This window comes from Stegodyphus dumicola, chromosome 4 (assembly GCF_044657685.1).
Source record: "Stegodyphus dumicola isolate Sdum_Otavi_A_Nest chromosome 4, ASM4465768v1".
NCBI classification, from domain to species: domain Eukaryota; kingdom Metazoa; phylum Arthropoda; class Arachnida; order Araneae; family Eresidae; genus Stegodyphus; species Stegodyphus dumicola.
Window position 1 is genome coordinate 107,602,954 of NC_140771.1, and position 24,382 is coordinate 107,627,335.

Sequence of the window (24,382 nt, forward strand, 5' to 3'; positions counted from 1 at the left end):
GAACTAAATTCAAAACACAGAGAAAGCTAATCCGATCTCATCATGAATTCGCTACAATAAATAACAGCACTAAGTAAACAATTAATAAACAACTGACTTGAGACGTTTTCCTCTATCTTTTATAAGCTTTTTAATCATGCAAGAGAACATTCTGGTAAAGTCTATTTTCTCTTGGCTTCCGGAAAGCAAAAGAGTACAATTACGAGATTATTTATAAAATGCGTGTGATACTGTATTTTTACTTTTTTGGCGTAGCTTTGTCTTAAAACTCGTCACGCGCTGCATTGCACGGGGAAATGAAACAATTTTTATTACAATTCTATTAAAAATAGCAAACTGAATGAAAAAACCGTAACACTATAATATTTGGTGGCACGATAATATTTGGTGGCAACACTTTGAAAAGCGAAACAACGCTTATCGTGAATCGACGCAAAATGGCAAAACGAAATTAATTGTCCTTCTGGGCAAATTGCCTCTTTGGACTAACAATAAGAATTAGCTGTTTATAGCAGAGTTCTCATTTTTATATTGTAAAAGAGATATTGATTATTATTACAGTTTTCTATTTAATCTGTCAAAGTGTTAAAACCCTGGTTTGACAAGAAACTTATCGAGCTTCAGGAGGCCTACATTGATTATTTTTACTTTAGTACTTCCGTTGTGAAAATAATATTACTGTCTTTTAATTACTTTCACAGAATAAAGTCTTTTGAGAACGAAGAATATTTAAAATAAGTAGTTCTTATATATAAGAAATTAAAATGACAGTAAAGTAATATTTAAAAAAAGTATTACTAATGTATGTAGGACAAAAATTGCAATAAGAGTTAACCGCACATACAGAATAGAGGATTATAATTTTGGTTATATATTTTATATTGAAAAATTATTTTCTGTCATGTTAATTATAGGATAAATTATTTAAAATAAAATATTTTGATGCATGTGTGATAGCTGAATGCAGCAGCAGTCGGTTATACTGCAATGAACGATTGAATTTTATTTCTTTTCCTTAAAGAAATAATTTTCATAGAATGAAATAAAATGAAAGAAGAAGTATTAAGAAAGAAATACTTTCTTTCTAATTTCTGACTTAAAGAAATATTTTTCTAATATTAACTGTAAAATAAATTGAGTGAAAACACAGTTTTAATGTGAGAATGAAATAATAATAATAAAAAAACTTAGATTGCAATGCAAATTAACCATATTATTCATAATTTTATTATCGTAAATTTAAATATTTCAAATCGTTTATTTTGTTGCAATTTTTTTTTGGTGCCCTAAATTCCTGCGTTAGCTTTCCCCTAAAAAAAGAATGATATTTTCCTCCTTATAACACAGTAATTAATTTAATTTGTAACTAATAATTAATTAATTAATTACACAATTAATTAATTACACAGTAATTAATTAATAATTAATTAATTAAATTTGAATCCTTGCGCGTTCTACTAAAATGTACATACTCTGGCATTGGCAGTTCCAGGGGAAAGTAAGGCTTGACAGGAAAGGTAGTTTAAACTTAAAATAAATGTTAGTTAAAATAAATATAAACCCTACATTTGCCGCTGCCAGAATTTGGAAAACTTGGAAGCAGGTCCTACAAACGACCTGTTGTAAGTTTCTATAATTCTGAACTAACTCTCGAGAACCTCGTTTACACAAAAAAAATCTTATGTAACAAATTGTATACTAAATTTCTGCGTATACTTATAACTCTCTCTTCTTACAGCAACTTTTCCTGGACTTCATCAATCAATCTTGGTCTTTTCCTTCCAGCATCTGGAAGGAATAAGTATCAGTATCTTTCTAAATACATTATAATTTACACTTTCTTGACACAATAAATTTTTGCTTTTAAACGATTCGTTTTCCTTAGTTATTGCTTAATTCACATTCATTCAATTTTTCAAGCATTAATTTAACTTTACCCTGGCTCTCCATTATGTGTGGTGTCAAGCGGGAATATTCGTGTTTTAGTCTTACAACACTTCCCCTAACCACCATGATTTGTTGGAATTCAACGACCAAATAGACACACCTTACTCGACATTCTACAACTCAATGAGCTACTTTAACATTCTTAAAAATTCAAGTGTAGGTGGAGAACCCTACAAAACACATTCATTCTAACTTCCCCCCTCATTCATCTTTAAACATGCAGGCTTTCGCTCTAAAGCATGACTTTATCTACAGTTTAATACTTAAATTTTTAATTCATTCCTTTTGAGCATACTTTTAGCATCTAAAATTTTATGCTTCTAGACTAAATTCTACTTTTACATAACATTCAAGTATTTACGTACATTTACAAAATTTTAATACATATGATTTTTACAATTTACCATAAAATGAATAAGAGAAATAAATTTTTACTTTACTCATTCTTCGCCAAGCTGGCGGCACTGAAACTAAAATTCTTATTAATACAAGAATACGAAGTTATTTTTATCTTCGGCCAAATTTTGGCTTTAACATAACAGAATTAGTCTTTCGACCAACAGAAAATGCTTGTTCTTAGCTTTTATACTTAAAGAATATAATACTTTTGCCTTAACTAAATAAAGTAAAACAAAACTAAGCCTCAACCGAGACATATTGACTTTCGTCAAAACATAGAACTTCGTACTTATGCATAACATTTTGGAACAAAAGAGAAAAAAAAAAAAAATTATAGAAGATTTTAACTTATCTTTGAGTTTTCGATGCTTGAAACTCCGTCATTCTTTTCTGGCAATATTGTTCCCAAGTTATAGGTTTCATGGACGTCAATCTTCTCCTTACTGACCTCCGAGTGTCGTCCACATCAGTTTTTCTTTTGCGTCCTCTGCATGCTGGCCTCTTGGCGAAGTAATCGTCGGGCTGTTGTCGTTTCCGTTTTTCCATGGGACGGCTGGTCTTGACGTCCTCCGGCCTGGAGTCCTTCTTGAATTTCTTCTGTTGTTCCTGGTATTTTTGTTCCTCCTGTTGCCGTTTCAGTTTCCGGAACGGGGGCCTTGCTGGCACCTGACTCTCTGGCCCTGGGCGCGTTCTCCTTGATGTATAATTTCTCCTGCGATCCGTTGTAGGTGGTGTTTTGCTCTTTACCACGGTTTCTTTACGCGGTGCATCTGTATTCTTGTTTTTCTTAAAAGCTGGAGTTTGAAAGTTTTTCTTTTTTCTTTTTGGTACCGTCGTCCGGGTTGTAGAAGGGCTAGGTCTCTCTTCAGTTCTCTGCTTCTTGGGTGGTGGAACAGTTATTGTTATTTCTAGACCTTCTGCTTCGTTTAGACTTGAGTCCTGCAAGAAACTTTTAAGGATTTCAAAATCATTTGGATTATAGTATTTTTTCACCTGGTCGGAACTTGCTTTACAGATCTCCCCTCTCTCGTTCTTAAGATATAATAAGACTCCTTTGATTTCCTGAATTACATAGAGGCCTTCAAATTTTGGATCTAGCTTTGCCGTAAAATTGTCTGGGGCACTTGATAAAGAAAATTTCCGCTTCAATACTTTATCCCCGACTTTAAAATCTGCTTCACGGCGTTTTCTATCATAATATGCTTTTTGTTTATTTCTTGCCGTATCGGAGCTTTTAAGCGCCTGATCAATCAGTTTTTGCACATCTTTCTGTTTAAACTCTTGCTCTCTTTGTTGCACAAAGAATAATTTATCTAAAGGCGTAATTAACTTTCTGCCTAAAAATAATTCTGCTGGGGTTTTTCCCGTAGTATCGTGATTTGCCGTTCTTAAAGCATAAGCTAATTCATTTATGTAGCCATCCCAGCGCTTGTGATGTGTGCTCACGTAACTGCGAATTATTTTTACTATGTTTTTATTCACTCTTTCTGCTATGTTTGCCTGTGGTCTATACGGAACCATTTTGATATGGCGTATGCCAAATCCATTGCATATGTTTTCAAATATTTGACTAATGAATTGTTTTCCGTTATCGCTAATGATTTTTATCGGTGCACCGTATTTTAAAATGTATCTGTGTAAGAATGCATCTGCGACTGTTTTGGCTGACGCGCGTTTAAGTGGAACAATTTCTGTCCATTTTGAAAAATGATCTACTATTACTAAAAGAAAACGATTTTTATTTAACTCGCTCTGGGGGAAGGGACCAAGAAGATCTATGCCTAAAATTTCATTCGAAAATGTAGCGCGAATGCTATTTAAGTACCCGGCCGGGCTGTAATTAATATCATTTATTAACTGACATAGATTGCAGGACCTGACATACGCCGTTACTATTTTGTATAATTGCGGGAAATATACCGCCTCGCGTACCCTTTTTAAAGTCTTTCTGACCCCTAAATGACCCGCTGTTTTCGCGTCGTGTAATTCCTTCAAAATGCTTAATCGAAGCGAGGCTGGGATGACTGGTTTGTACTCAAGATTTTCGTTTGTTGTTTTCGTATAAAATAATAAATTATCTATTATTTCATAGTTTTCTGCTCTATTTCTTATCGCATCGATATCTGTGTGCTCAAAGCTTTCGGGGTCTTTCAAATATGCATAGATATTTCCAAATTCAGGATCAGCTTTCAGTTCAGTAATAATCGTATCTCTAGAATCTGAAATTTTTGAAGTCAACACAGCGCATTTAAGTTCATTTCCTTCATCGTCCAGTTTTATACGAGAAAGTGCGTCAGCTACATTGTTTTCCTTACCCGGTTTATATTTTATTCTGATATTATATTCTTGGAGTTTTAAAGCCCATCTTATTAACCTGGGCGTTAGGTTTTCCCCGAGTAAAGTCTACCAACAGCCGCATGATCCGAAAAGACTGTTACTGGCGCTTTGCCGAAATAAACTCGAAATTTGTGTACAGCCATTAATACGGCTAATGTTTCTCTTTCTGTAGCTGTATAATTTCTTTGTGTCTGATTCAATGTTTTACTAAAAAGTGCCAGAGGATGGCTATTTTGCATAAGAACCGCACCTACCGCATAGTCTGACGCATCTGCTGCAATTTCCAGGTTTTCGTCCCCCTCCGGGAATTTTAAAACAGGGGCATTGATGAGCGCTTCTTTTAATCTTTCAAAAGCTGTATTTGCTTCCGCTGTCCACGTAAATTTACCTCTCTTTTTTTTATTACTAAGAGTGGTTCAACAATATTAGCGAAATCTTTTATGAAAGACCGATAGTAAGAACATAACCCAAGGAAAGAAGAAAGTTTCTTGGCGGTGTTGGGCGGTGGGAAATTCTTGATAGCTTTTATTTTTGAATCTTGCGTTTCTATACCCTTTTGCGAAATTTTATAACCGAGATATTTAAGTTCTTTAGTTGCGAACTTGCATTTTGAGGCGTTAATTGTAAGACCGGCCTCTTTTAATAATTTAAAAACTTGTTCTAGATCATTAATGTGTTGTTCCAACGTACTACTCGTTATAATTATATCATCTAGATAAATTAAAGTTGATTTTCGTAGGACAGGCTTTAGAACAATGTCCATAGCTCTCTGGAATGTTGATGGGGCCCCACACAACCCAAAGGGCATGCGTAAAAATGCATAAGTGCCCGATTTTGTTATAAACGCGGTTTTATGTACGTCTTCGGGTCTCATAGCTATTTGATAGTAGCCAGACGTTAAGTCCAAAGTAGACATGTATCTTGTCGATTTGATCTGTCTAATAATTTCCTCTATAACCGGCAAAGGGTAAACTGCAAATTTAGTAATACTATTTAGTAATACTATTTAGTTTTCTGTAATCGATAGCAAACCTCCAAGTCCTTTTATCCGAAGGAGGAAACTCGTTCTTTTTCCTACATAGTACGACTGGACTCGCGTACTCACTATTTATGGGCGTTATTATTTTATTCTTTAACATCTCCTGAATATGTTCTTCGATGATTAAGTCTTTTTGTTTGTCGTACCGATAAGGTTTAGTCCTACAAGGTTTTTCCGCGGTTAATTGTATCTTATGCGTAACTATTTGACAATTTCCCGGTTTTTCTGAAAACAAGTTAGAAAAATTACTCACCACTTGCTGTATTGCTTGCCTTTCATGGTCATTCAGATGGCTAAGGTCCACTTGCGGTTTCTCCACAGGTTCCACCACCCTCTGGTCCATCTCCAGCACCACGGAACTGTCTTGAAAATTTAATTTGGCCCTCGCGGCCCTCAAAAACTCCATACCTAAAATAAGAGGATTTTGCAGATTCTTCACTACAAAAATTAATACTTTGAGGCTTTCCTCTTTTACCTGTATGTTTAATGATAATTTCCCGATGCAGTGACATGTTTTTCCTTGCGCCGCTATAATTTCCGTATTTTTGGTTTTAAATAATCATACCCTATAAAAATTCTTTTTGAAGAAATTTTCGCTCATAAAATTTCCTTCTGCTCCTGTATCGATGAGGGCTTCTACTGGTACATCGCCAACCAGGACTTGTATAATTGGTAGATGTGAGTTTTTTACGATGACCGTATTTAAATGTCTTTTTGAGGGTTTTTTTAAAACTTCCGGGGTCTGGACCCTCCCTTTCACAGGCCCCTCTACTCGTTTAAATCTTTCCTTTCAATTTGTGCCTTCTGGGTACGCGGATGTTTATTTTCGAATTTTCTTTTTGGGCCTTGACTTTCGAGTTTCGATGAGTTAGCTTGATAGCTCTTTCCCCCATAAGAGCGATTTCCATTTCTGGTTTCCTCATTTGAAGATTTCCTTCGGGTACTTTCAGAATACGTTGCTCCTCTAGCTTTTTCCGCTATTCTGCGGTTTTGAAACTTCACCGCCAATTCGAAGAGCTCCTGCAATGTGCTTGGGTTTCTAATTTCGAAGTAGTCTTGAACAGCGGGTAACAATCTTGGTAAGATTATTTCAATAATCTCCGCGTCGGGTTTCTTTCCATGCAGCATATCCGTCAGTTTAATTTTTCGCAGAATAAAGTCCGTCAACTCTTCTATATTCCGTTGATAGAAACTATATAGTTCGGCTTCTAGCCTTGATCGATCTTTCACTATGGGGAAGGCCTTTAATAACGATTTTTTGAAATTTTCAAATGTATATGTCTGGCTTCCAAATTCCCCTAATAAAAATTTGCCTATATTTTTCCACCATAGCGCGGCCTGCCCTCTTAGTTCGGATGTGGCGATGGCAACTTTTTGTCTTTCAGGCACAGGGTAGAGCTGAAAGTGATTTTCTAGGCCTTCTGGAAATATCGCCACCGAATTTTTTCCGTCGAAATTGACGTTTGGCTTGATTGATGCTCTCAAAGTCTGGACCAGGTATCCAAATTCTTCCAATTGGCTTGTCATTTCTTGGTGTTGTCCAGCGGCTTCAATCCAATTTTCGGCCATTTCAGTTCGATAAGTGTTCGGGCGCCAATGTAGCGTTGCGCGCCTCCAACTTGCACGCAACCAAGAGGTGACTGTTGAAACTGGATAAAAGACAGAGTCTTGTTAAGGGTTTAAGTCCCTTTTTATTCAACGTAATAAATTACAAGTGCGTGCTCTTGACGCTCACAAACTACGCCAACTCGGCGGTCAAATAAAAATAATAACCTGAAAAGAAACTAAAGACAAGACTCTAACTACGAGGCTCTCTAAAAGTAACTAACCTCACCGCGTTTTACAATACCGCTGCTAATTCAGCAAACTTGAAGATCACTTGAACGATTAACAATTCTTCCAGGCAAGCACACAGGCCGAAACGCGGGGTTCTTCAATTTCTGGCTAACTACCTCCGCGCTCGTGAAGTAAGAACAGCACACCTCGAACTCGTTTCCTTTCTATTTAACTCAGGATACTTCCGCTGATAATTTGAATCCTTGCGCGTTCTACTAAAATTTACATACTCTGGCATTGGCAGTTCCAGGGGAAAGTAAGGCTTGACAGGAAAGGTAGTTTAAACTTAAAATAAAAGTTAGTTAAAATAAATATAAACCCTACAAGGTATTAAATAGCATTTGACTTTCTCTGAACATTTCTGAAAGGGAATAAAATAAGTTTTTTTTTTTTTAAGTATTATTTAAAACTTGTAACTGAGTTATTATAAAATGTAAGGGGAATAATTCTTTTAATTATACTTATCAGATTTTTTTTTTACTCTTCATTTCAACAATACATATTCCAAAACTTTTTATTACGTTCTTAAGTGCGCATCTCATAGCATTTGCTTTACAATACCTTTTAACAGATTGCTTTCCAATACGAACAATTCTTGCTTAAATAGTTTTATAACGTATTTGTCAACAGGATTTCAATTTATGTTTACAATTCAATATTAAGGTTATTATATATTTAGATAACATTTAAAATAATTATAAATTAGATACATTGAATCATTAGATTTCTTCACAGTACTTTCACAATTGTTTCACAGTTCACCTCCGTCGATTACCCTATTTTCAAATTCTGAATAAGCTGTCTTGATGATGTGGCACGTTCGCATGGTCATATCATCTTGACCGCACATGGTACTTCCGCCAAATTCGCAAAAGTATCCCTCTTCTGTTCCACACATTTGTGTAAAACTGTACATAATTTTACACAAATGTGTGGTTCCAAATCAAGGGAAAGCTAACTTGTCGGCATATCTGTGTGTATATTTATTAATTTTGACGAGGATTGCAGCATTTGATGGTAATTTTATTTTTAGTTAACCCAAATAAGTAAAACGTGTAAGCCCAAAGTGATTATTTTTCAGATATATAAAATTAAAACGATGGGTTTAAAATGAGCAGCAGTAAAGCCTCTGCTCTAAAAAATTTTAAAAGGTACATGTTACAATAATATATGGATGTGAAAAAAATTTGTTTTATTTAAAATATTTAGACGTTTGGAAAATAAAATAAAAGTAGCGAATACTCTATCAAGGGTATCGAAAGACGTATACAATTTTAAATGTAGCGTAAGGTATTTTTCATTCTTTAAGCATAATATTTTTCTTAAAATCTAATCTAATCTTTCCTACCTCCATGCGCGTTCTTCAGGGGTGGGATTGAGGGGTAACCTGTTTACAGGTCGAAAAAGTAGTTCTGCCAGTGATCAGCTGGGAGGGAGAAGTTTCGTTTTTGACCGCTATTCAATGCGGTATTTAAGGTCTAAAATGACGTTTTTAAACGCCTGAGAAAGTTTCTTTTTAAAGGAAGAAAAGAGCAGCATTTAAAAATCTTTTTCAATTTAAGTCCATTCAAAGTTAGAAATATTTTAATTCAGTCCTTTTTGACTGTGATGTTTCTTATTAAAGAAACGTTAAATTGGGTTCCTCGAGTTAATGCTGTGTGCATTAAAGAACTTTAGAGGCGGGGGGGGGTTAAGGAACGAGAGGTAGTTATTCACGTGGCTGTCAGTATGCCCATATCTAGCCCGTTTAAATGGGAGAGCTGAATATTCCTGGTTGAGAACCGCTCTGGGTCTTTTCCGGGAAGAAGCAACAGCAGGATCATATACGGGTAGCATATGAAGCACAGGATTAGCAACACATTGAATATTTTTGAAAAATGTTTCCGAAAGTCGCTGTATATAGCGATTAATGGCAATAATTTTGAGGTCATTATGAATCTCTTCGTTCCGTACGAACCACGGAGCTTTTAAAATTTGCCGAAGCATTTTAGATTGAAAAATTTGGACATGTTTTCTGTTAGTCAGTGCAGATGGGCCCCAGATGAGACACGCATACGTAAGAGCAGGCCTAATCATAGATTTGTAGAGCAAGATTTTGTTATCCATTGACAGGTCGCTATTAATAGCTAAAAGGGGGCGTAGGGAGGTTTTGACAGCTGTTGCATCCGCTATGATTTTGCGAATATGAGGCTGCCAAGTTAATTTTGAATCTAGTAAAACACCTAGATATTTGTAAGAAGAGACCCAGGGAATGGGTTCACCGAAGAGCATTAAATTAGGTAAACTTGGGATATTTCTTCGGATGAACATAGTGGCAGCACATTTTGCGACATTAATTTTGATTTTATACAGACCGAGCCAGAGTTCTAAGGTCGAAAGGTAACTCTGCAATTGTGAGATTACCTGGAGGGTGTTGGAATGTTGTGAAATGATGGCTGTATCGTCTGCGTATAACGCAAGATCGATATTTGGGGCCTTAGGAATATCATTTACATAAAGGTTAAAGATTGAAGGTCCAAGGAGGCTACCTTGAGCTACCCCAGCATAGATTGGGCGGGAAGAGGAGAATTCGTGGTTAACTCGCAAGCGGAAACTGCGTCCGGTCAAGTACGAGTTAATAATTTTAATGAGATGAGCCGAAAAACCAAGCCGCATGAACTTGTAAATAATCCCGTGATGCCAAGTCCTGTCAAAGGCTTTGGCAACGTCTAAATAGACGATACCAGTTTTCTTTCGCTTACGAAAGCCTTCATGAATGAATTCCACTACACGGAGTAGATGGATCCAATGATCGTAGAATAGGCGTTTGCCAATTACAATCCGCAGCTCCATACACAATCAGCATGTCGATTAGTTTAGTGTTTGAATACGCGTTCATCCTACTATCTCGGGAAACGGATCACAAATGACGACTTCTAGCTGAATCGCTGTTCACGCAATCTGTTATTACTGAAACATAGCCTCATCATTAAAATAAAAATATTTCTTTCATTCATCGAAGAAGTTGATTCATCAAATTATATTCTATCTACACTATAACATAATACAATTATACTAAATTATATACATTATTTAACAATTTCCGGGACATTTTACTGTCCCCTAAAGTTATTAAACATCTCAATTGGTTCACGTCACGAGGTCGAAAAGGGGAAAACCCTTTTTCTTTTCCTACTTCAATGACAGTCAACGCCATCTGTACCTCGCATATAAAATGAAGAGATTTTTATTTTTAATGTTTGTAAGATACTACTAATCAGTTTCACAACACAATCTACCTTTCAGCGCTATCTACCCAAGACGCATAAAGGGCACTTCCAGAACGTAAGGAATTCCATGCAGCCCCGCTGTCAGGCCTTCCAGATGACTTCTGGTCGTAATTTCAAACACCTGTTGTAGTATAACCTTTCAATAAAATATTTTCTGTTCCATTCTGTTGCCCCTTTCTGTTCTTTTTTGTTGCTTCTTTGCACCATAGTTCGCAACTACAGCATTTGCTACCCTGCATTCCTACATGATTCCGAGTCATCTCTGTACCCCCTACACAGCCTGAAAGTCTGGTAGCTAATCAACCTGTATACATATTTATATACTTTTGATGCGGCCGATTATAACCAAAAAAGGAAGGTGCACAGCTACATGTTATCGCAGTCTTATGTACTAAATTTAACGATCCTAGTCTACTCATTTTTGTGTTATGTGAGATACACACATACGTACTTACGTACAGACATCACGAAAAAAAAAAAAAAACTCTTCTGAATCCTTTTAAAATCCAATTTACAGTCCGTTTTGGAAGAAGGAATCCTTTATTCTGTTCTTGAGTACGGATGTCACTCAAAACCATTGTTAAATTAATTCGATAGCTGTCAAAATGGATATTTTTTTTGAAATATGATGCCCAAAATTTTTCGCGATTACAATATTTCCTTTATTTCATACAAGGTTGTAAAAACAGAATTTTTATTTCTTTCATACTTAATGAATTATTATGAAATAAGTATGTCAGATACTATATACGGAATATATGGTATCATCCAAATAGTTTGGTAAAGATAAACCTTCTTGTGAAATAGGTATTAAAAAGAATATTTGATATTATCAATATTATCAGAGAAAGGGTTTTTGAAAAAGAAATTAAAATGACAACCAATAGCTGGGAATTTAATATTACACTGGCTACGCTACAGTGTTCTACAATTAAATTGTTTCAATGGCATACATATAACTTTCTGAAATATACACCTTTCAAAGAAATCTTAATGTTTGCAGCAATATCATTATGTGACATTTCAAAGAACAGGCAACCTAGCAACTGGCAATGTAATCACACAGCAATAGATACAGCATGCGATATCAGTTGCCATGCTCCTGATACACCTGAAGCCAGTACTGAAATTTACAGGCATGTCTGTAGTATAAAGGGGTTATGGTCACCCACATTACCATCTTGTGTTCAAGGTAAAGAGATTTTTCATTATTAATTTTATTTTTAACACTAATATTATTATTAATTTTTATCTTTATTTATTACTCAGTGTTATTTTCAACATATTTTATAGATAATATTGAAATGAAAGAAAAATCTGTTTTTAGATTGGAAACTTAATTCAGAAGTCAAATAAACTTCTGAATGTAACAAAAATCAGCGTTATATTTTCAAAATTTTAACAGGACTAGTTTCGATTTTTTGCGGTTTTGCAGCTGATGATGGTGGTTCGATAAAACCATCGAAACTAGTCCTGTGAAAATTTTGAAAATATAACGCTGATTTTTGTTGTTTGACTTTCTGAATTAGTATTTATACGGCGTGTTATTGTGTCTTAATTATTAAAACTTATTGCACAGAAATAATTTTTAAAATATATATAATATATAAATAATTTATTTACTAAAGAAATATTGATTATATTATTTCCTAAGATTGATTTTAGTAGAATTATCTAAAAAGAGTGAATCCATAGTTAGTAAGTTTAATCCGAAAATTGTTTTAAAGTAACTTGAATGTAAATTGTTAAAAATGTTTAACGGGGACTTGAATTAAATCATGAATAACAAAATTTCAATTGTAAAATTTTAATTAAATTTCATGAAATTTATTATGAATTAAACTTACTAACTGTGGATTCACTCTTTTTAGATAATTCTACTAAAATTAATCTTAGGAGATAATATAATCAATATTTCTTTAGTAAATAAATTATTATTAACTTACTTTGCAGCTATTGCGCAAGTAGTAGAATAACTCGATTTCGCACTAAGTGAATATAAGATCATACAACATATAATATATAAATATATATATATATATATATATAATATCTTTTATTTTGTTTTCTTTTTAAGCACGAGCAATTCCCAAACATTTATTTGTAGCTTGATAGGGAGTCGAAATATCTCTAAACCTGTCATTTTGACAAATCTCAAAATATAAGATAATGTTATATGTAACTTGTAACTTCTGATCAAAGAATGAAAATCTCATTAAATCTAAATGCATAGGTATGACTGTACAGAAATTTAATCAAATATGAGTGCTACGAAACTATAAATTAAAATAATTAACTTTGAATTTGTGTTATTCTGTTTGCATGAAGTATATTGAAAAATATTTTTAAGAAGGATTAACGGCAAATCATCATTAAAAAACATAAACTTTTACTATTTATGAAAAAAAAAAATCTTTTTTGGAACTAGGAATGGAAAAAATTAATTCCGTTCTCTCCGGGATATGAACCTCTAATCTACACGCCGAACTAGACGTACTAACCACTTAAACCATGAGAGTATAGATGGAGTAATGCGATAATTCTTAACATTCTTTCCCACTTAAAAGCCGACTAAAAAGAGACACGATACTCACTTGAATAAATCCAAGTGCTGAAGAGTTATCATCCGCCACATATTAGTTTGGTCGTCACTGTTCAGAGTAGAAAATGGGAAAAATCAACTATATCCTCAACGGAATTCAAACCATGGATCTTCAAATTGCTAGCTAAACATGCTAACCATTTCAAAAGTATACATAGGGAAATGCGATATTTTTATAAAATGATAGTGCAAAGAAAACGCTTAAAACTCTAACTATGCAGTGAAAAAAAAAAGGTATATATATATATATATATGTAAGGCAGGAAGATTTCTTTTGTGAATAAATTTCTTTTGTGATTCGAAAATACGTCTTCTTTATTTAGATATCTATAATGTTTAATAATACAGGATGACAAGGCATTTGTTAAAACAGTAGCTTGAAACTATAACTTACATAATGTTTGCTAAATAGATGAAAGAATAAATATGTTACAATCATAAAAGAATAAATGTGACCAAAAAATAAAACAATAATAATCGAATACTTGTGCTGCTAAAAGCATTTCCCGAAATTCCTACTGCAGAACAAAATACCATCGTTTGTTAAGAAAAGTCATGTATAAATTAATAGTAATAAGATATAAGAAAGCGTCGAAAATATTTTTTAGCTATTAAAATCTGAAATCTTAACACGGCGAAAATTGTTTAAAAATTCCATTAACTGTCCTATCGACTCTTAGTCTTCTTTGGAATAATTATTAAAATTTTCGAGATAACAGGATTCGACAGTGAAATTTTTAGTTACAATGTCTGTATTCGGAATTATTTTGTTCTCAGTTCTGTTCTGCTATTGGATCTTTCGTAAAAAACACAAGAACCTCATACAAAATTTTACGAACATTTCCTTTTTCACCACTAATGTAATATCAGTATTGCGAACACGTTACTAAATACCATTAGTATGAAAACTCTATATCACATAACATTAATGTAAGGTTAATCTACAATTATTTGACCTTCCTAGGCTGCGCACAAACCATAGGTATTTGTCTTTCTAATAAAAATCGGAGAACGAATTGAACGCAACGAGAATTATGTCAATAGATTTAATGCAACCATAAAAGCATAGTCATGCTAAATTTTTTAAACTAACTGTATACTTTACTGCGTGTTTTTTCAAAATGTGTAAGTATGAGAAGTATGAGTCAATAAGAGTCGGCTCGAAATTTATTGCCGGAAATCTACGAGACAAGGCGCTAACGCTAGCTGGAAGAAAGCATTCACAGCTGTGAGGAAAATTATGAGCATGTGCGAGTATTATTAGAGAACTTTATACGTTATCATATAAAAGGATTCATGCCATTCAAACAGTTGCTTTGAATTGATATTATGAAATGGACTTACTAAACGTGACAGCACCAAGTTATAATGCGGTTTTCGGTAGCAGAAACGCATTTATTCTCTCGATTTCAGAGATACTGCTTTCGTAACTAACAGTGTTTCATATCGCTGTACACTGCGCCCCCCAAAAAAGGACAGTTCTATATCTCCCGTTCTACTGCGCCGATTGACGAAATTCAAATTGCGTTTTTCATGTCTCAAAAGCGCGACTTAGGATATATATTAGATTTATATATAGCACTATTCTAACATAGGTATTTCGACACAAAATCGGATTTTTCCTGATATAACATACCAATTTCTTTACATATTTCGACCCTACGACTCAAATTATGCCTAAATATTAAATTTTGTAAAATTTGGTGCAAAATTTAAGGAGAAATTAAACAATTTTTGTTAGCGCTTTTTTTCAGTTTGTGCCAAGAACTTCTTAGCGAATTTCTTAATATGTGGCAACCTATTTTCATTTCCCTTTTTATATCGTGCGTGAAAGGAAACAAGCGACAATCGTTCCTTCTTTCAAATAATGTACTTTATATTATATTTTTATTATAATTGTTATTATTATTAAGTAATTTTATCTTTTTTGAATTTCATTTTAATTGTTTAAGTCGCATGGTTTCTTTCGAATAACTATTTAAAAAATTTCTATGTACTAATTAGAATAGTTAGTACTAATTAGAATAGCGTAGTTTAAATAAGAGGTGCATCGTTTATTATTATTTTTATCAAATAGTTTTCTTTATACTATAGTTTTTAGTCATAGTTATTATTTTAGGTAATTTTTAAATTTTTAGACTTTTATTTTAATTGTTTGTGTTGCATTGTTTCTTCAGATAATTGTTTTAAAATTTGCTATTTATTCATTCGAACTGAGCATTTTAAATATATTTATTAATATAAATTTTTCAGAATTTGCTTTTATTTATTTGAATTGCATTTCTTTCGGAAGAATGATTACGATGCATTTGAAAATTGCATATATTAAAAGAGAAAATACAGTAAAGCACAGTTAACACGCCTTTCAGTGTTCCGTTCAGAAAAGATATATAAATAAGAGAGATGTATAACCAACATTTTAACTTAGAATAACTTGCATACATTGCTTTAAACAGTTTTATCATTGTGCCCACTGTTTTACACAAATTTATCATGTTGCATTTAGTATCTTAAAATGTTATTCATATTTTAGTCAAATATTTTATTTTTGAAATTGCAAGAATCAAATATCATAAGATTAAAAAAGTTTTAAATTAAAAAGAAAACAGAATACTAAATTTTATGCAAAAATTTATTTTTTCTTCTTAATGGCTTGCTCTTTTTATTCAGGCATTCTGAAAGTATATTAAAAAGCATCCAACTTTTTGAAACATCTTTATTTCTGACATTCATTTCAAGTAAAAGTTATCGCCTTCCATTTCATAAAGGGGCCACCAGCGGCCGAGTGGTAAAGACACTGAACACTGGTAGTTCGGTCCGAGTTCCGCGAACGGGCTGGCTGCATGGGCGTTTTCGTGGTTTTCCCTATGTGTAACATGTATACGAGCCAGTTTCCCTTAGAAAGTCCTCCACGAAGGCATCCCTCCCTTTAGGCAGATAGCCCTCGTGTGCTTTGCTATAGTTAAATAATCCAATTCCAATCCATTTCATAAAGGCCCACAAACGGCCGAGCGGTAAAGTCGCTGAACATTATCAGTTCGCTCCGGGATTCGAATCTCGGCAAACGAACTATTTGCATAGGCGTTTTCGTAGTTTTTCTCATGTGTAACGTCTATGCCAGCTTGTTTGCCTTAGAAGGTTCTTCACGAAGACATCCTTCCTTTTAGGCGGATAGCCCTGCTTTGCCGTAATTTAATAATCAAATTCAATCCATTTCATCAGTATTTGGTCAGAGCCTTTACCAGTCTTTAGTGGCTAAGCAATTTGAAGGCATGAGATGAAAGGAAAGACTGGTTTCCAAACGAGGGAAAACGTCTTTAGATGATATCGATGTATGCTTTAGAGACATTAGGTTTTTCTAGAAGCAGGAGACTTGAAAAATGTGCAATGCCTTCGCCGGTATTTCAACCTCTCGAATGGGCGCAAAGCGTGCAGACCACTACACCATGAAGGCACGCTAAGAAGGCGGGAGAGATACCTTATATACCCCCTTTTAAAGGGCGACTGGGGATCAGGGGACAAGAATCATCATTCACCACCTTTTAGTTCGGGCGCCGCTGTAGAGACATTAGGTATTTTTTCGGAAGCAGGGGAAATGAAAAATGAGCAATGCCTTCGCTGGGAATGGAACCACGGACCTCTCGAATACGCAACGTGCGTGCAAACCACTACACCACGAAAGCACGCAAAGAAAGCGGGAGTAATACCTTATAACGTCACTGGATAAATTCCTGAATCTTCAAATAATTCAACTGAGAAATTTTGGGATGTTCCGTTTATGATACGATATGATGGTCTATGACGTAATTTAAATTTATACATGGTATTTGGTTTAGTCGAAAACCAGTCGCTCTTCAATTTAATCTGCAATGATATGTTTTTGTCTTTTCCGTTAGTACTAACTCAATTGCTACTTTTTGCTGGTATGCACGTCCGAGTGTTTTCTCTTTGAACACTAAAATTCTTTGAAGCAGATTCCCCTTTAAATTTTTGCTTTTTCCCTTTTATTTCCCTTACTTCTACATTTGTGTTCAATGCTGACACAAGAATATTAAGGCTTTTAGATTGTTACACTTCCATAAATTTTGCATTCTTGTCAAATTTTTTTTTAATATCAGTTACATTAAATGCGTTTCAGATGAAAGACGGCTTCTAAACATTTTAACTATAAATAAAATTTAAAGCAAAGTCCAAAGGATAAATATTTGAAATAAAAGATTTTTGTTAAATGAGAAAGAAAGAAATCACTCCAGCAACGCTCATCCTGTACCACTGAGTGACCCAATTCTTATATCGGGTGCAAAAAATCTTAATCATATTATTTAGAGTTTTTAAGCTTAAACATTTCTATATTAAAGAAGATGTATTTTATATAATCTACACCACGAGAGAAAATTACTACTTAAGACATTCTTTCTTAGAGGATTAATTTAAAAATTTATGTTTATATATATATGTTTTTTAAAGCTAGGACATGACCCAAAGTGTCAATGCCTTGTTTGCTTAAAAACATTGTGAAAATAAACATCAAACGAACTTTTGTCATGTTTCTTATTTTAGAAGAACGTGATGACTTTCTTAATTTATGTTACTCTCTTGTGTAATGTTATAAAGTATTTCTCCCACTTCCCTAGCGTGCCTTCGTGGTGTAACGATAGCACGCTGGGCCGGTATTCCAGAGGTCCGTGGTTCGATTCCCGGCGAAGGCGGTTGCATATTTTTCATCTTTTCTGCTTCCAATTAACCTAATGACTCTACAATGTGTGCATTGTAACATTTATATTGTTGAGTATTAATTAATTGAATTCGTGATTTACTATTTTGCAAATCATAATAGTATTGCATATGAAGTCACTGAACTCAAGATTTTCTACTTGCAAATCATTATAACATTTATAAGCTATTTAGCTAATGATTTGTTGTTATTATACATGATCTGGAAGCTCTTAATTCCACTGCACAAACCGAGCAAATGAAAAAGATATTATTCTCGTGGAATCATTAAAAAAGCCAATCCGTATAAAATTTGAATATGTTGACAAATAACGATAGAATAGAACTCAACTCCTACTCATCTCAGATTCTCCCTTGCTGTAGCCATCAGAAGGTAGGTATAAACATCAACCGTGCGTAGAAGGCTTCAAAAAGGAGGTCTGTATTTCAAGCGACTAGCTATTTGCGTGTAGCTCAGCTCACGTCATGTACAGAAAGGAACTTTTAAGTGGGCACGTCAATATGTCCACTAGAAGGCTGATCAATGGAGGGCTGTTCTCCTTACGGATGAGTTTAAATTTATCCTCCAAAGCAATAGTAGGCGTTATTTCATTTGAAAAAACCTGGAACCCGTTACAATTCATCAGATATCCGTACAGAGATGCATACGGAGGAAGCAGTGTCTCTGTTTGGGGTGGTATCTCTTTGGGTGGACGCACAGACTTCCATGTCTTTCCACGTGGAACTGTAAATCCTCAGGCATACAGAGATAACATCCTTCATGCTTATGTGCGCCCTTACCGGAACAATAGATGGTGATTTCCTGCTACAAGACTTCAACGCAAACAGTGGCCAGCTCGATCACCAGACCTGAAATCTATCGAGCATGTTTGGAATGCTCTAGGAAGACGTATAGCTGCTCTCAGTCCTCTCAGTCTTCAGACCCTTGCCCCGCTTGCAACTACTCTGCAAGAGCAACGACTCTCGCTTCCTGCGGAATTGATAGACCGCGTAATTGACAAAAATCACACATGGCTGTGTGTGTTGTATTGCTTCTAGGGAAGATCATACTCCATATTGAAGGTAATTTTCCTATTTGCCAAACGGACACATCCGATTTGTTTATTTTATACATATGCTACTTTCTATAACTGGTAATTTGTCTGCTAATTTCTTTCATGTTATTTTAGACTTTGCTATGTGTTGTGGACTGTGGGTGTCAGTTTCATTAAGTTCTACATATAACTTTCGAGTAATCGTTATTTTTGTGATTTTTGCTTAATTAATAATAACCAGTGTATATTTCAGCATCGTATCAAATGTCTTTATGTACCTGTTCTCACTTTATATCTACAATTTGTTCATCAAAAAATTTTCGGACGGTTTTTCCACAAATTGCATTAAAGGCTGAAAGTTAATTACCGGTCAGCTGTGATTTTAGTGGTGAATAAATATATATGTATTTATCTAAAGAATGTATTGGAACGTCAACGGAATTTCAAGTAATAACAGAAGTGATAACACTGAAATGACATATCTAAGGATAATTAAATTCAGTTTTTTAACATTTCTCTTTGAAGGTTTTAATTTGAGGCCTTTCATAATAACGAATCCTATTCGGAAAAGATTACTACGATAGCCAAAAATAATTATTTAAAAAAAACTTTAATGCTCTTACCCAATACCCGTAATTTGAGAAACTGTGATTACTGTTTTTATTATTATAAGAATTTTTTAGGATTTTTGGGGTGCGAGGATCCGGGAGATATTCCTTTTTCTCGTCGCATCATCCCTCTGAATGGATTAAATGTAGGATCTTCTATTCATTATGAATGCAATGAAAGATTTTCAATACTGGGAGACGCAAAAATCGTCTGTCAGGAAAATGGACAGTGGTCATCTGTTAAACCCCAGTGCATTCCGAAGGAAAATATTCCAGGTTGGTCTATAATTTAATTAACGTGACAAAGGAGAAATTTCTTCTAATCTCTGTTATAGCTTTTAAAGAAGCTTTTGTGTATTTACTGATTTATTTTATTTTATGTGGGTAGATCACTGCTCAAAACCAAACGCTCCTAAAAACTCTATTGCTCATGTGAACTTTCCTGATCAGCAACCTTTACAAGTGTTCCTGAATGCAAACATGTGAGTTTTAATTATTTTTTATTTAAATCTTCTTTAATTAAAGAACGCATGTTGCAAATTTCAATTAAAAACATAATAGTTGAGCATGCTTAGGCTAATGTACATCGTTACGTTTCACTATCGCTCAGTAAGTACTGTTTGACTAAAAGTATTTCGGGAGTTACATAGGGACAGAGGACATAGCCAAAGCTGCAGTTTTCATAATAAAATACTAGGTGGACTACTTGATATGTGAACTTGGAATCACAGCAAATAAAAAAAAAAAAAAAAAAAAAAAAAAAAAAAATGAGAGAACGAAAGGACATTTTAATCATGGATACTTACAAAAACTATGGTTAATACTCAGAAGAATTATTCAAATGATTAAGCACCAACTGCAATATGTGTATCACAACCTCAATAAGTCACTGACTTGTCTTTAACTTATACATTGGGAATATGATATTTATGCAGCAGCGATGCTATTTCTGATAACAAGGTCTTCAACAGAGTCAATCTGTGTTTCTAAATGGCGTACGTTGTCGTTGTGATGCTTGTACTGCAGTTGTCGGTTGTTCATCTAAGCAGTTCTTGCAAATGTGAAACACTAATTCTTGCAAATATCAGGGACTGAAACGATTTTTCTTTTTTCTGTGTTCTTCATACTTTCTGTGCTTCCGCGTTTCCATTTCGCATTTCTCTACTCATGTATACTAGAACTGTTGCATATATATCACGTTCGTTCACTCCTTGTAATTGCGACTATCGATCCTGTTACACGCTCGTAAGAATGTCACAAACCTAAGAATAAATTACTTAACTAATGTTAGTTGCTTTCAACTGGGAATAATTTAATTTCATTCTTTTTGGTTCTTTCCTAACGACTGACATTTATTAATAAAGCATAATTAGACCGTAAAGTTAGACAATGGTGTAATCCAAAATGTTTAAAATTAAAAAAAGTAATTATTAAGACATTAAAAATATAGAAGTAAAACCGAGTTCTTCTTTGCATTTCAGCTTTAAATGGAAGCAATTTAAAATTTTATAACTGGGGGGGGGGAAATTTTTTGAAAAATGACTTAGACTTTTATAATGCATTTATAATACTTAGGGGGGAAACGCAGTTCTTTGAATTTCTTTCAGTGATACTATTAATTATCCCCAATGATATAAATATTTTACGTATTATCTGTGATGTTATTACATCAAAAGGTAAAGAAAAACACATAAAATTAGCTCTCATTTCGTACCGTTACATTTTTTAAACTGAAAGAAAAATTTTGAAAACGGAAAAAAAATTCTCTATCTGATCGCTCATTATGGTGTAAATTCCTTGTTAAAACTTTTGTTTCTATGTTTCATTTCAAAGAAGAAGTGGCCCACCAGCGGCCGAGCGGTAAAGTCGCTGAACACTGGTAGTTCGGTCCGAGGTTCGAATCCCGCGAACGGGCTGGCTGCATGGGTGTTTTCGTGGTTTTCCCCATGTGTAACGTGTATACGAGCCAGTTTCCCTTAGAAAGTCCTCCACGAAAGGCATCCCTCCTCTTAGGCAGATAGCCCTTGTGTGCTTTGCCATAATTAAATACACCAACACCAAAGAAGAAGTTTTATGCACCTAATTCCTTCAAACTGAGCTATTGTATGTTAAATAAACTAATTCATTCGAACTGAGCTTTTACGTCCGTAAAACCGATAACAAGTTACCGTGTTGTACTTATGGTAGTTTATGTTCTCACAGTGTACTAGAATAAAAGCTCATGTTGCTTAATTCTTAAAGATCCATCGTATTATGATTTCTCTGAAATTTAAATCGGTACTGAATGATCGCATGTATTTCCATTTCGATAACTAGAAAATTTTAATTCCAGTTGCTGTTGAGAGTGCTGCATTGGACGTCCTTCTTAAATGTCCCAAAGTTTACATTCCACTTCTCTCCATTTATGCTAATTTAAATACTGTAGTTGTCCGTTACTCAAATATTCAACTTTTATATTTCCTTGTTTTACCTCGAAGTTATTTTATACTTTAAAATTTCTTTAAAATTTATCAATAAACTAGCAAATATTTCTTCGACAATATATTCATGGCCTTTAGGTACAGAAATTGTTCAAAAGATATCTACAAATTGGTCTTACCATTTTGCAAAACTATTCATTCGTAAATTTTTGAAGCAAAAATAGATAGATGAACTTATATCGAGTGTCTCAAGTAAGTGCTGGAGGAACACCTTAGAAAGGAAATTATAGAAAAACCACGGGAAATAATTGTGGCCAGTTTTGGGCTTAAAACTAGTCACAAATTGAAATCTTTAAATTTAACTTGGAATATTCCAGAATTACTCCCGAAATATTCCAAGTTAAATTTCAAGATTTCAGTTTGTAGCACACCGGTGAATGAATCAATCTTTCTCACTAAATTTTTCCTATCTGGTAAATGCTCTTTCTGATATAACTGCTATTGCCTAAAAGATTAGTTGTGAGAAGTCGTCTCTTCTCTTTTGATGTTAAAAAGATGGGTTAAAACTTGTCGAAGATGGGTTAAAACTTGTCGAAGAGACTCTATATTGTTGATAAGCATAGTAGTGTGAAAAAGTGGAAAAAAAATAATGTTTTGCTGAACAATTATGCTATAAATTTGATTAAACACATCAAAAGCTGTTTTAACTGATTTATCCTACTATGATTTGAAATATTCTTGACTGCATATTAAGTTCTGGAATTTGGGACTACGTTAGCTGAGCGCATAACTGAGAATTATCATTAAAATATATTTAACTAGTCTTCTAAATGTGCATTTTGCTAGTGAGAGTAAATTTTGCCACTGAGAGCTATTGTGTATTTTTATATGTGACGAATAAAGCATTTAAATGGTCATAAAAGATAGTGGTGAAGTGAAATTATGGGAGTAAGAAGGGTTTTAGTTATAGGTATTCATAGTGTTTCAGAAATGAAATTTTTGGGGAATCTAAAACTTTTGAGGTTAAGATCACCATTTTCATTCAGTTGGATTCTTTGAAGTTGTACACTTGTAGCTTTAAGGCCCATGTAATTAATTTGGGAGTTCATTCTTTTCAGAATATTGCGTACCTACGGCGAATGGTCTAAATATATACAGTAACGGGTGCTTTTCCAAAATAAACCCTAAACTGCTGAACTGCCATTAACACGGCTAACGTTTCTCGTTCGGTCGCTTTATAATTCTGTTGTGTAGCGTTTAATGTTTTACTAAAAATTACCCAGGGATGCACTTTTTGCATTAAAACTGCAACCACGGCGTAATCTGAAGCATCAGCTGCGATCTACGAGTTCTCGTCCCTTTCCGGGAATTTTAACAGTGGGGTATTAATTAGAGCTGTTTTTAATTGTTCAAATGTCGTGTTTGGCTCCGCTGTCCACGTAAACTTTGATTTCTTCTTTTTTACCACTAACAGAAGTTCAACAATATTGGCAAAATTTTGGATAAAAGAACGGTAATACGAGCACAGGCCAAGAAAAGATGACAGTTTCTTTGCCGTATTAATGGAGGATAATTTTTTATTTCTTTTATTTCAGAATCGTCAGTATAGATACTCTTACTCTTTAGATGAAATTTTGTACTCCAGATATCGTGATTCTTTCGTTGCGACCTTAACATTTTGATGCATTAACATATAAGGTATTTTTTCTACCTTCTTAGTGTGCCTTCGTGGTGTAGTGGTTCTGCACGCTAGGCCGATATTTCAGAGGTCCGTGGTTCGATTCCCGGCGAAGGCGCTTGCTAATTTTTCAATTCTCCTGCTTCCAAAAATATACCTAATGTCTCTACAAACAGTTAACCCTGATTCCTTTAATAATGAAAAAACTTCGTGGAGATCTTTCACATGTTTCTTAATGGTGTCGCTGGTTATAATGATATCATCCAAATAATATTAGTGTGGATTTCTTTTTGGATAGGACGTAGAATAAGATCCATTGCGCATTGAAATGTTGAGGGGGTACCGCAAAGTCCAAACAGCATACGTAAAAACGCATAAGTGCCCGATTTTGTAATAAACGCCGTTTTATTTATATGGTCTGGTTTCATGGCTATTTGAAAGTATCCCGAGGTAAGATCAAGAGTGGTCATGAATTTCGT

General features: G+C 34.2%; 1 protein-coding gene across 1 annotated transcript in view; it reads left to right on the top strand.

Moving 5' to 3' along the window:
- LOC118195892 (limulus clotting factor C-like) overlaps nt 1-24,382 on the top strand; it is a 249,665-nt gene that overhangs the window by 215,608 nt on the left and 9,675 nt on the right. The window contains exons 7-9 of the mRNA XM_085815323.1: nt 11,831-12,019; nt 19,881-20,081; nt 20,194-20,287. Coding sequence (XP_085671449.1) covers nt 11,831-12,019; nt 19,881-20,081; nt 20,194-20,287 — 484 coding nt within the window. The remainder of the gene's footprint in view (nt 1-11,830; nt 12,020-19,880; nt 20,082-20,193; nt 20,288-24,382) is intronic.